Source organism: Pseudonaja textilis, chromosome 4 (genome assembly GCF_049901715.1).
Source record: "Pseudonaja textilis isolate UNSWEBS1 chromosome 4, rPseTex1.2, whole genome shotgun sequence".
In the NCBI taxonomy this organism is placed as follows: Eukaryota; Metazoa; Chordata; class Lepidosauria; order Squamata; family Elapidae; genus Pseudonaja; species Pseudonaja textilis.
The window spans coordinates 49,424,639-49,439,189 of record NC_141993.1 but is presented as its reverse complement, the minus strand read 5'-3'; the positions used below and the strand labels follow the sequence as shown (position 1 = coordinate 49,439,189).

General features: G+C 36.9%; 1 protein-coding gene across 2 annotated transcripts in view; it reads left to right on the top strand.

Annotated features, from left to right (window-relative positions):
* ARMH3 (armadillo like helical domain containing 3) overlaps window positions 1–14,551 on the top strand; it is a 132,898-nt gene that overhangs the window by 52,078 nt on the left and 66,269 nt on the right. For both annotated transcript variants that reach the window (XM_026701172.2, XM_087932879.1), the window contains 3 exons: window positions 1,301–1,383; window positions 4,118–4,244; window positions 8,215–8,290. In XM_026701172.2, the coding sequence (XP_026556957.1) occupies window positions 1,301–1,383; window positions 4,118–4,244; window positions 8,215–8,290 (286 nt within the window). The remainder of the gene's footprint in view (window positions 1–1,300; window positions 1,384–4,117; window positions 4,245–8,214; window positions 8,291–14,551) is intronic.

The following is a 14,551-nucleotide window of genomic DNA, read 5'->3' as shown; positions in this document are numbered from 1 at the left end:
TTTTAAATTGTAAAAACAAGTTCCAACTTGGTTTTTTCCCCCCAATCTCCAAAAAGTTATGTCTGAAATACTTTTTGGTTAGGTCCCATTAGTGGGGGTTTTGATCCTCTCTCAGATTTGTTTTTTTCCTGCAGATGTTTCACTAACAAATTAGGTAATATCAGTGCTAGTAAGAAGTGGGGTTTGCTCTCTTTTTATTTATTGGTGGCTTGCCCTATTGTGTTGGTGGGATTGGACTTGGTGATTCCCTGATTGGACTGTTGTTTACTGTTAGTTTGTTTTGCAGTTCCTTGGTCTCATTTTTCATGTCCTCCTAGCCAGCATGTGCCCATCTTAGATACAGAAGTGCTGATCTGAAATAGGATTCTTCCTGGTCAGTCTGGCATGACTCCTTTCATTAGCCATATCTTCATATAAGCTGATCATTCTAGCATGACTTTTTAATCAAGGTGATCAGTAGGTAGTCGACAATCATTGTGTTCCTCCTATAGTTTATGATAATCTCATGTACCCATCAGTGAATCTCGTGTGTTAATATTGTTCCATAACAAGGGTGAACTCTGTCCTCAAGTTTCTAAATGGACTTAAACTGGACAGTTTTAACTTCGTAGCTGTAAAATGTGTGCTTTGGACCCCAATTTCCTTATTAAGAACTGAAAATGTTCAGTCTAAAGTTCACATATTCAGAAACTTCAAGTAAAATATAAATGCCTTTGTTTGGAAATTATTTTTGACTGTTATTTTTTGATTGTAATAGTGCTGTCAGATATACATTTTTGCCTCAAACTATTTGTGTTCCCAGCTTTTGCTACCTTGGTTGCTCTGTCTTACTGAAAAGAGATTTAAAAGAATGTACATAACCAAGGGCGTTAAAATACTTTGGTCTGCAGACAGTGCTTCTGAGCTCCTGAATCCAAAGTGATCTGTCCTGTCCTAAGTAACTCGACATAACATGTATTGTATCCAAATAAGTATAATACACTAAGTGAACCTAGCTGTTGCAGACCATACATGGTTCTGACTTGTGTACCATTAGCAAAAGTGGCCTCTAATATTGATTAGTTGGTTTTTGTGCTGAAAACAATTCATTTTCCTACTCTTGTTCCTACTTAAAGTGATCTCTGACAAGTTAATTTAACATAAAAAGTACAAGTAAGCTAAATCTAGAACTAAAACAGAAGTTTTCTTACCTGTGAAGTATACATTTTAATTAAAGAAGTTCAGTTTCTTATTTACATTGGTTATAAGTATTGGTTTATGTGAATAAAACTTTATTTAATTTTTTAAATTCTTCCTTTAGCTCTGATTAATCTGTTGAAGTTCCTCATGTCTAATGAAACAGTTTTGCTGGCAAAACATAACATCTTTACCTTGGCTCTGATGGTGAGTATCTTTGGAAAGAAATGGGCCTTAGCAAGGATAAAAACTCTTGATTTTTATTTTATTTTTAAGGGAACCTTTTAACATGTACATGAAGCTGCTGGCACAGAGTGAATCATTATCAGTATGTTGACGATACCCTACTATGCTGCCAGAGGCTACATGGAAAATGGGGGGAAAGTATGGATGCTTCCATGGCCTAGATGGGGAGAAATGGGTTCAGTCTCAAACCAGTGAAGTTAGAATGGCTATTGGTTCAGTAGCCAGTTGATTATGGAGTGATATCAACCTTGGTACTTGATGGGTTTCTGCTTCACCCTGAAAGACCAGACTCACAATCTGGGGATCCTCCTACATATATGGCTTCTGCTAGCCTTTGTCCAGTGCAGCTGCTGTAATGTCTCAGACAGAACAAGACAAGATTATGTTACACTCTTATCTCCTTTTACCTAAATTGTTGCAGCTCATTTTAATGGAGCTGTCCTTCATAAACTAATAAAAATATATACTGTATGAAAACTCCTCGAACACTATCTTAAAATTTCAAATGATGCAAAATGCAATGGCCGTGTGCTTATTGGGCAATCCCAATATGCTTTCATGTTATTCTACTGCTGATGGAGCTGCATTGGTTATTGATATGTTTCCAAGTTTCTCAAGGAGCTTTTGGGATCTGAGTATCCCAAAAAATTATTTATCCCAAGTAAATTGTCCCTGCATGAATAGAGAGGTTCTGCTAAAGGTCCCTCCTATTAGGAGGTTTTACAGGATGGGGCACAGAAGTGGGTATTTTTGGTGGCTAACCCTAACCCTTTAGAACAGTTTACCCCCAGTGCAAAGAATGGCTTATCTCAAATTAGATAAAACCTGGATTTCTGGAAGGCTTTAGTTCAGGGGTATCAAACTCATGTCGTCACAGCGGTGTTGTTGAGGTATTCCCCATTAGGAGAATGAGTGCACTTAGGGAAACGTAGTGAGAATGATGTTGAATAACACATGACCAGCATACAGATATACTGAATAGTAAAATGTAGGTTTTACCTCCAGTAAACGGGTTAACAAAGTCCACCAAACAGTCCAAATCATACACGGTTAAAGCAATTAGTATCAGTCCAGGGATAATCCAAAAACGAAGTCCAGTATCATAAACAGAGTTCAGTAAATGGAGTTTGCTAACAGTTGCAAGACTCACAGCAATCTGAGCAGAACCACGATCAGGCAATACTGCAATACAGGAAATGCAAGAAGAGAACAAACCAGATTTCTGGCTCCATCTTATGGCCGGAGGAGGTTAATAAATCACATACATAGATATATACAAATCCTGGGCAAAACCAGGTTAAGAATATTACTTTACATTTTATAGTTCAGTTTAGGAACTTTTATTCTCTATTATAATACTTACATGAGTCCCATGTATAATGTTTAAAGACAGTGATTAATAATTTATTAAATTTATATGCCCCTGACTCCCAGCAAGTCTGGGCAGTTTACAATTGTTAAAACATTTAAAAACAAAGAACAATAGAAGTGCAACCAAAGGGGAACAGAAAGGAAGAAAAAGACATTAGTCATGGCTGCCAAAGGCCTGGAGACAGAATTGGATCCAAGATAAGAATACTCCCTCCAAATGCTTTTTGGAATGTATATAGAAAAAGAAATGTTTTAATATGTACTGAATTGAGTGCTATATTAGGGAGAGCTGTGTTTTTTATCTGTCACCATTGGAACCCACAAAAAAAAAAAAAACTTCCAGTGCTTCTTCATGTTCTAATAGGAATGATCTTCATGGCTCTAGGCAGGCTGGAAATTAAACTGTGGAATTCTAGGCAGGCTGGAAATTAAACTGTGGAATTCTGTTTGGGACATTTAAATGAGGAAAGAGCTTATTGCAGTAATTAGTCTGAAAATCCAAATGTTTCATAGCTGGACAGCCAAGGAGGTACATTTTGAATAGTAGTCAATTGGAGAATGCCATTTATTTTTTTCCCCTTGAAGTATTTCTATTTATTGCTGACAGTAGAGGTATCTTTTTATTTTTTTAATTTCACAGAGATGCTTAAGCTCCAAACTTTCCTCTTCTAAAGTGCTTACTAGGATTAAAATGGTGGAAAATAGTCATTCATGTACAGCAATTCTGCAGTGTGGAAATTTCAGAAGCTTAGAAGCCACATGTAGTCTGGGAGATCCAGAGAAAATTAGAGAGTTGAATAAACTGATTTTATTTCTTTTTGTATGTGTCAATTGCTTCCCACACAACTGACAATACGGTACAACTGTTCTTAGATAATTTTTTTTGATATTTTGAAATTTCTTTAATTTTGGCTTTTGATTTATGCTTTTATATAATTGTATGTTCCTTAAGAAACTCTTGATTATATAGAAACAGCTTGCCTGTTTTTTTTATGACTTCATTTTACTTTTAAGCTATACATTCAACCATGCAAATTTGCCTTTTTGGTGAATGATATGTTGTTGTCATGGGTGACTGTAGTTTTCCCTTGCTTAATAAGAGTCAGGCCTGATGAATTTGTCAGGAAAAGAAAGTACATGTTTTAGATATGAAAGCTAAGTGATCGCTTCGATACTTTTAATGTTAGGATATGTGGTTTACATGCGTTAGTATTTTTATTTATTTAATAACCTTTTAATTTGCCCAGAAAATTCCTATTTCTATTTGATTAAATAATAAAATGAATATACTTTTATTCAGTAATACCCATAATCTTTTTTTAAGGTGATAAACCTGTTTAATATGTTCATCACTTATGGAGATACCTTTCTTCCAACTCCTAGCAGTTACGATGAGCTATATTATGAAATAATCAGAATGCACCAGAGTTTTGATAACCTATATTCCATGGGTAAGTAGTGTTAGATGACTTGACTTTATGTTAATGTAACATTTGTATAAATGTGGCTAAGGGCAAATAATAATGTATGATTGCTCTTTAATACACGTTTGTCATATAATTTTAATTAACCTTTAATACATGACTGTGAAATAACCATTTAAAAGATATTCCAGGCTAAAGAGATATTTAAACTTATACTTTCTTAAGCTTATATAAATCATAAATAATACAGTAATATATAAATAATATAGTCAAGGGATCAGAGGATTACCTGAAGCACTGATATGGCTGCTGCATGTGAAAGTATACTTGCTGCTGTTTCTTGGCATATAATACTTAAATAGTAGCAAGAACGCACCAAGTTCACTTAGGATGATCCCATTTGACATGTGTAGAATGCTCCCAATTGGGAAACTACGCCTTAATCTCAGATCAGAGAGTAAGCCAAGCTCCCAGAACCATTTAGCTGCAGGGAAGCCTTATTGTAAACATGACATGAAAACAGGAAGTTGTGCTTTCATCTTATTTTGATGAAAGCACAGTAAGAAATTGTCTCCAAAGAACATAGAGCGAGTCATGGAACCAGGTCAGTGCTTCAAAGAAATGCAGTCGGGAAACAGCTTGTGTAAATAGGAAGGGAAGAAAAATAATGCTGTCTGGAAATATTTTTGGATAAGGAAGTGGAGATGGTAGAGCAGTGCATTTGCTACTGCTATGGGAGGAGGGTGGGGCAGTTTTTCTGTAATTGGAGAACTGGATTCCTTCATGGAGGGCCAAAGCTATAAATGTGTGATAAATCCTTTTCTCTTTCTCCTCTTTTTGACCTGTAATTCTCTGATGTACAACCTTATCTCGCATTTGCACTCATGCATATAAAAATCATCACCACATCCGCTCATCCTTCATTTACACTGCTCAAAAAAATAAAGGGAACACTTAAACAACACAATGTAACTCCAAGTCAATCACACTTCTGTGAAATCAAACTGTCCACTTAGGTAGCAACACTGTTTGACAATCAATTTCACATGCTGTTATGCAAATGAAATAGACAACAGGTGGAAAGCATAGGCAGTTAGCAAGACATCCCCAATAAAGGAGTGGTTCTGCAGGTGGTGACCACAGACGACTTCTTAGTTCCAATGCTTTCTGACTGATGGTTTGGTCACTTTTGAATGCTGGCGGTGCTTTCACTCTACTGGTAGCATGAGACGGAGTCTACAACCCACACAAATGGCTCAGGTAGTACAGCTTATCCAGGATGGCACATCAATGCGAGCTGTGGCAAAAAGGTTTGCTGTGTCTGTCAGCGTAGTGTCCAGAGCATGGAGGTGCTACCAGGAGACAGGCCAGTATATCAGGAGATGTGGAGGAGGCTGTAGGAGGGCAACAACCCAGCATCAGGACCGCTACCTCCGCCTTTGTGCAAGGAAGGACAGGAGGAGCCCTGCCAGAGCCCTGCAAAATGACCTCCAGGGGGCCACAAATGTGCATGTGGCTGCTCAAACGGTCAGAAACAGACTCCATGAGGGTGGTATGAGGGCCCGACGTCCACAGGTGGGGGTTGTGCTTACAGCCCAACACCCTGCAGGACGTTTGGCATTTACCAGAGAACACCAGGATTGGCAAATTTGCCACTGGCACCCTGTGCTCTTCACATATGAAAGCAGGTTCACACTGAGCACATGTGACAGAGGTGACAGGGTCTGGAGACGCCGTGAAGAACGTTCTGCTGCCTGCAACATCTTCCAGCGTGACCGGTGCGGTTGGCCCTGGGTTCCTCCTAATGCAAGACAATGCTAGACTGTCCAGGAGTTGGGGGATGTTTTAGTCCAGGTGTGAATGGAGATCCCTCAGGAGACCATCCGCCACCTCATCAGGAGCATGCCCAGGCATTGTAGGGAGGTCATACAGGCACGTGGAGGTCACACACACTAAGCCTCATTTTGATTTGTTTTAAGGACATTACATCAAAGTTGGATGCGCATGTAGTGTTTTTTTCCACTTTAATTTTGAGTGTAACTCCAAATCCAGACCTCCATGGGTTGCTAAATTTGATTTCAATTGATAATTTTTGTGTGATTTTGTAATCAGCACATTCAGCTATGTAATGAACAAAGTATTCAGTAAGAATAATTCATTCAGTTCTAGGATGTCTTATTTTTGTGTTCCCTTTATTTTTTTGAGCAGTGTATATAGTAAATATGAAGATCACCAGAAGTGATAATACTGCTAGTGAGGTCACACTTGGAATACTGTGTCCCATTTTCTCCTCATGATACAAAAAGGATGCTGAGGCCCTAGAAAGGCTAAATCATGTGATGAACAGTTGAAAGAGATAGATATGTCTAGCCTATCAAAGGGAAATATTAGGAGGGATATGGTAACTGTACCTGAAGGACTGTCATAAAGAAGGGATTGACATATTCTCCATAGCACCAGAATGCAGAACAAGAAGCAATGGATGGAAACCTGTTAAAGAGAAATCCAACCTAGAAGTAAGGAAAAAAATTCTGTTTAATTAATTAATGGAATAGTTTACCTCCCAGAGTTGTGAAAGTTTTTTAAAAATAGTCTGGACAACCATTTGACTGAGATGGTATAAGATCTCCTGCCTTGAGGAGGAGGTTAGAGTAGAAGGTCCAAGATCCTTTCCAGCCCTATGATTCAGTGTTTCATGCACATTACTATCTCTGTACTTCTATTGCACCTCCTTCAATTCACTGAGAATTCTAAGTCAGCTTAGAAGTATTTGTATTTGGATGTTAATGCTGCATGGTAGGGCACCGTGGAAGTTAAGGATTCTGTAGACAGCTTCCCGTTTCCAGGCTGCCAAGGAAGCTGCATGCCAGTTCAGAGAAGAAATATGGTTCCTCTAAGTCTGATTATTAAGGAGATAGTAGCTTAATAATGAATTTAATAATTTATATTTTCAGCAAACTTCTACATATAGCATAGAAAGCATGCATTGTGTTTTATGGAGCTAAACACACAGTATTTGGAAAGAGATGAGATCTATATATTAAGTGTTTTTCTATGAATGTCTGTATTCATATTGGGGATGGACAATACACAAAATACACATGTACCTGAACATCACATTTTTCTTACTGTTCCTAAAGTTTCCCAGGAGTGTGTTTCTGAAATTTGCCAGCAAAGCTATCAAACAGAACATCACAATTTTCTGCTGTCTAACAAGAACCGAAGAAAATAGTATATTAAGATTTCAGTAGCCTTAGGACACCTTTTGTATTCCATTAAAACTCTCATCATAACCTTTAACTGGGCAAAACGGTGCATCGTAGGGCAACATCATAGGGCAAGGTACCTCAGATAGACTAACTTACATGAGTCCTAAAGGAATGACATATGGAAAGCGGCGACTGCTTTAGTATTACTGGCAGCTGAGAGATGATCATTTTCAACATTCTGTGACAGTTTCTAAGCCAGTCTCTCTGCCATCCAGCATCAGTCACTTACCTCCCTGCAAGAGAAGGAGGTGGGAGGGAGGGAGGGAGGGAAGGAAGGAAGGAAGGAAGGAAGGAAGGAAGGAAGGAAGGAAGGAAGGAAGGAAGGAAGGAAGGTAGGTTGGTTGGTTGGTTGCTTTATGATTCTGCTTGCCAGATTCCCACAAGGAAAACAGGGTAGCGGGCAGGAAATTGAAACTCATTCCTACCCCCAATGACCTATCCTGGTGATTCTATTTCTCTGTTTAAGTAAAGAAATATCTCTGAAATGATGACCCAACATTAGTTACTTTTAAATACCAGGTATCTCCCCATCCAATTGCCCAGAAAGTATAAAAGATTTATCCCCATCTTCTCCAATAACAATATGCATACTGCCCCATCTCTGTGAATGCTGAGACAGTTAAAAAAAAATGGGATGGGAGGAAATGCAGTCCAAAGCCACAAAAAATTGGAAACTCTTGAGCTGCAGTCAAATAAGTGTCATAGAATCTTTCTTTCTTTTTTTTCAGTTCTGAGACTTTCTACTAATGCTGGTCAGTGGAAAGAGCCAGCCAGTAAGGTGACTCATGCATTGGTCAACATACGGTAAGAAAGAAAAAAAAACATTGCAGATTTTTTCTTTAACTCTTTCATTTTTACATTTTTTTTAAACAAAAAGACAAATTTTAGATTTCTCAGCTCAGGTTGAGATAAGTGAAAGATAACTTTGTATGCATTTAACATGTTATTTTCTGTAATTTTAAATGTGAATGTGAATGCTACATTCTTTTCCTTATTAGCAAGTATCTTGGCTAGTAGTTGAGAGTTGATTAAAAAAACTAGTAACCAATATTGCCAATTTGTTTGGAGCAAATTGGAACATAATAATCCATGTAACTCTTTCATAATGGTCATATGTTGCTGTAAAGATATCCTAAAATCAAACTCATTCCTGAAGAATACATGAAACTTTTCAGATGGTGATGCTTAGCAAATTATTTGTAGGTGGCCCCTGAGTAATCTACCTGCTTTTTAAGGAGATGTTGAGCCATATATTTAGGTATCCAAGAAGGAAGGATACCTCAGAGCGATATCTTTGTTGCTATAGTAACCCACAAGACAATTGGCTAGAACTTTTTCCTGTGACAGCATTTGCTTATGAATGAAATCAGTGTCATTTTTAAGGCCAACAATGGCTAATAGTGTCACTCTGTCACTCTCAATCCTTTCATTTTGGAGAGATAATCAAATCAAATCATCATTTTTTATGGTCTTAAACATTGAAAAGATAAAATTATGCTCAACACATCATTAAAGAGCAGATAGATCTAGCAAATCTACCTGAAAGTACTCTGCCAACCATCACTATTGTAAAGCTCCCCCTTTCCCCAGGGGATCACATGTGGCTTTCATCTGTTTACACTATCGTTTTTATATTTATTTTGTGTGTTTATACACCATGAGTTCTCAGTCAAGCTAGATGCCAAGTGTATTGGATTCCCCACGGTAACACTAGCAGCATTTGATTGCAGCTTTTGATTATACTGTTTCATTCCCCTTAACACATCTTATCTCTGTCACCATTTCTCATCCTGAGACATGGCAAGGAACAACTTGAGATAAAATACGTTTTGGATTTAGCATAGGATGACTAGATTTAAAAAGCTTTATTGTAATGGACTGTCTGGATACTACCATAAATGTTTCTGGGAGGCAGTGAATAATATGCATATAAGCTTTCCATCTTCACCATTCCCAGTTACGCCTTTGCAATCCAAAGCCATCTGGTCACACAACAATATTTTTACAATTGCCAGTGATTCTGACCCTAGGAAGATTAGGGATTTATTGAGGTGGAGTGGGTAAGACAGGTAGAATTTGTCAATAAGAGAGATAGATTGAAAGAAACCGCATCATCAGGCATTTATCTGAAGGGGAGGGGAAGTTGCCAACAATTGTTACTTTAACTTTGGAAGAAGAGCCAGTCTCCACAAAGATGAAGGGGAGAAGAATTTCTCCCTTACCTGCCTCTTTGAGGCCAGAGAAAGAGGAGGTGGATCTTTCTTCCTTCCAGGCATATAAAGGGGAAGTAGGTGGAAAATTAAGAGGAGGAGAATGTAGAACTAGAATTTCTTAGGGCAGAAATACTGATTATGTCAACAACTACTAATTGCTTAGCTTAACTTAGCTCCAAAATTTAAAAATAGAAGGCTAAGAATCACAGTCAGAGTCAATTTGGTGTAATTATTAAGGTATCAGGCTAGAAATCCGGAGACCATGAGTTTTTAATCTTGCCTTGGGCACAAAGCCAGCTGGGTGATCTTGGGCCAATCAGTTTCTCTCAGCGCTAGGAAGAAGGCAATGGCAAACCATTTCTGAGGAAACCATGCCAAGAAAACTGCAGGGAGTTGTCTGGACAATTTTTGAGGATTGGACATGATGGAATGTAAGAAAAAAATGTACTACAGTAGTCAAGCTATATAAAAGGCATAAAAAAAGAAGCACAATAATTAACTGTTGTGGGTGTAAGAACAGTGTTCATGTTGCCAGAGGGCAATCAACTGTTTAAAGTGGATGTGTCCTTGTATACAATGAAAGGTGTTGAGTGACTGTAAAGCGTTTGTTAGTGCATGCCAAGATCAAGCCAGGGGAACAGAACCTTTCCATGGAAATGTTCCTAGAATAGGGAGGGAGTCAAAGCAAAGTGAAGGAAGTTTGCCAGAGGAATGTTCAAAAAACAGTCTAGCTGCTATTTCCTCTCTACAGTAGTTTCACTGACATTTATTTACAATAATTGATTTTCTCTGTGGCAATGGGAAAGTAGACATTAAAGATATACGGCAACTTTCCCCGCCCTACAATTCAATAGTAAAGGATAGATCTCTTAATAGTATAAAATGCTAATTTGAGAGCATTTTATGCCCAATTCTTTTCATTCTACATCAGGAATTTAATTGCTATCACCACTACAGTAACAATGTGACTTGAATGAGAACTTGATTTTCATCTATGATTTTTGTGAATTAATAGATTCTGATTATGTGTTTTCCATGTTGCAAGATAGAATAAGTAGACACCATTTGTGCATTTTAGATTTGATTCTCAGTTCTTTTAAATAAGGCAGTTGCTGATGCATTTAAATTTTGCAGTTACTTTAGTTTCTAACATTTAATGCCTGGCAAAAAAACCATCACAATTGTATTCTCATTGAGCGAATATGAAATTATTTACTCCATTTACAAATTCAAAGGTAGACTATTTATATAGTTGATAGATGATAGAGTTGCATACAGAAAGTCTCTGGGGTTTCCCTGATATGTGCTTAGAGGGCATTGTTCCACAATATATTTTACTATTTGCTTTGGAGCACAACAGCTACATTCTGAAAAGGAGAGCTTTCCCCATTTATGGGGAGAATAGAGCACTTGCCATGCTTATAGCAGTGGTTCTCAATCTTTTCTTCACCACAGACCCCCCTCCTTTTAAGTACCTTTTGTGGCCATCGACCATGGCCACGAAACCCTAAGACTCAACATTTAAATCATAACATTTCTTCAGTGAGTTGTCCTGTGCCGAATCACCTGGGGTGAGCTGGTGGTGGTGCATGAGCAGCAGTAAATTGTCCTAGACCCTGGATACCATATCTCCTGACTTAAAACCGAAGATCTCAGGAAAACAGTCCGTCCTAGGACTTAGCATATAGAACTCTCAGACCAACCATTCCAAATAAGGCAAATCAACACAGAAAAAATAAGCAGAGCTAAGGCCCAACACCTGTCGAGGAAAATGATATTGACTTAATTGTTTCTAATATTAAAATGGATATAGAAATTGCAATTTGGTGATAAGGTCTGCCTTAAAAACATTGTGAGCTATGAGGTTGTATTCATTCATTACTCTGAATTTAATTTAAAGCAGCAAAATAATATAATATCACCTGCATAGCAAAGCATTGATTATTTTCAACTGGCTAAGTATTTTTTATCTATATCTTCTCCTTTTCCCAAAACAATTATGACTGTTTTGGAGATACTGTGGACTCTCACAGGAGTCTGTGATATAAAGGATTTGAGATATGTGCTCTTTTCCCCAGATAAGATGAACAGAAATAACATTTTACTTTAACGCAACTGAGATGTCATACACCTGGCTTCTGCCATTAGGGCAGAATTTATTGTGACCTACTTTATCTTTCCTGGCCTACTAACAATGGGATCAAATTTTCTATTTCAGTTTAAATGTCATTGGCCATTTGGTATTATTTCATGTTTAATAATCTGTTGAGTTCTTCTTTTAAAAGAACACTAATTATTTCTAATATTTTTCTATTAATATAGAAAGTAATTTTATCCTGTTTCTGTTAGATATGAGAAAATACTCACATATCTAATACTCACATTTTAAAAATAATGGTAAAATTAACTAAAAATCGGTTCTTGTTGCTTCTTGCTTCACAATTATCTTATTCTCATTTTTTCTCATTGACATTCTGTGTCAATGCTAATTTTCTTACATTTTTTAATTTTGTTAATACTAAAAACCAAAGTGTAAAAGTTTGCCATTAAGATATAGTTTTATTTTTTATTATTAAATTAAAAATCTAAATATATATTTTATATCCATTTAGTTTCCTCAATATATGCCATTCTTAAAAAGAGAAAACAAAACCCTTTAATGTGTAGTCTTTACTGCATACAGTAATTTCATCTAACCAGAAATCATGTATTAAATATGATGGTTCAACAAACAATATGATGAAGAGCAATGAAGTTATATTGCATTTACAGTGAATTCCCAATTTAAATAATCAGTTGTATTGTTTCTGCCTATTAGTGAGTACTATAATGGACATAGTATCCAATAGGTGACACTACTGGTTCTCCTGTGCTTAATGACAAAACTGAATACTGAACTAAATGAATATTTTAAGACATTAATGAAGCAATGCAAGCATATTCATCCTCTCCTGTTTTTGAGCTACTTTGAATTGTTTTTTCTCATTCGCTAAAAATAGAGGGCACACTTTTCAAGAGGTATTGCATATAATCCCAAACCAGGAATTTTTAAATTAGTCTTTGTTGAATAAGCTATACCAATCTGCTGTGCCATAAATGCAAAATTAATGCAACACACTAACAAAATAACTTTTTTTCTGGCACTGGGAATGAACCAGAACATTGATAAATAGATATTTTCACAAGTTTTCTAGCTTGCAGACATGAGATTTAATATAGTTTGTCAGAAAAAAATCAAAATCTTCCCTCCCCCCACTCCCATATTTCATTTTCTTGTCTAAAGGATTAGAGGTTTCTATAATTCAGTTCCTAAGAAGTTGAAATAGAAATGTATTCTTTCTGTGCTTTGATTAGAGAAAGAAGGAACAGTTAATCTCACTACCTTATTTAGCCACACAAGTTACATGTACTTATTTCTTTTAGTCAAATCCAGAATGTTAATTTGAGAGAAATAGAATAGGACTTAAGTGCTGGTTCCTGAACAAGTTTTTTCCACTTACGGAAACTATGGGAAGAAAGTGAATAACAGATATAGTTAAAAGTCCAGTCATGACAATATACTAAAATCATGTCTCTCTTGGATCAAATTCAACTCCTGGTAACTTAATAGACAAAATCAACAACAAATGCTCTGTCTTACACTTTGTTCTGATTTAAAAATCAGAACACTAAATACAAACTGGGCAGATACAACCTCCTAGATGACCCTCACTCTGTCAAGGACCTAGGAGTACTCATTTCAAAAGATCTAAGCCCCAGAGCCCACTGTAACAGCATTGCCAAAAAGGCATTAAGAGTTGTTAACCTAATTTTGAGAAGCTTCTTCTGCGGTTACACTACTGCAAACCAGGACATACAAAACCTTCACCAGACCAATTCTCAGACAGATCATCTGCCTAGAATCCACACTGTATAATGGATATTAATACAATTGAGTGAGTCCAGAGGTATTTCACAAGAAGAGTACTCCACTCCTCTGCTCGCAAAGAATACCTTATGCTACCAGGCTTGAAAATTTGGACCTGGACAACCTAGAACTACACCGCCTACAGTCTGATCTAAGCTTAGTACACAAAATTGTCTGCTACAGCGTCCTACCTGTCAGTGGCTACTTTAGCTTCAACTGCAATAATACACAGGCAAACAACAGATACAAACTCAAGGTAAAGTGCTCCAAACTCGATTGCAGAAAATACGACTTCAGCAACAGAGTGATCAATGCCTGGAACCCACTACCTGACTCTTGTTACATCTCAAACCCCAAAAACTTTAACCTTAAACTGTCTACCGTGGACCTCGCTCCATTCCTAAGAGGTCTGTAAGGGGGCATGCATAAGCACATCAGCGTGTCTTCTGTCCCTGTTCTACTGTTCCCATTTATCCATTTATCCATACTTATTTATTATGTATATACTTATACCTGTTTATACTTATATCTTTATATGTTATGTTCATACTTCTACTTGTTTTCTCATGCTTGACAAACTAACAAAATAAATAAATAAATATATGTGTTGATAATATTGGCTTGCTACTATCCACTTCAGGGATTTTTTTCCCCTACTATCCAATCTAGCCAACACTTTTGGGATTAGCTGGTTGTTTCCTCTCCAAATGTGTATTTGATACATTATTTTAAAAGTTCTCAACTTTTCCTCTGGAGATATTATAGACTATCATGGCATACCCAAGAGTAATATTGCACAAATTAGTTGGTTGAAACACCAGCTTGTGTGTGTGTCCCTGTGAGAGCATAGCATTGAAGTCAGGACTGAAATTATTACTCAAACACCTGGTAATTTAATTTCATAACAACTTATTAATTAATAGTTGGCCATTGAAACAAATGTCT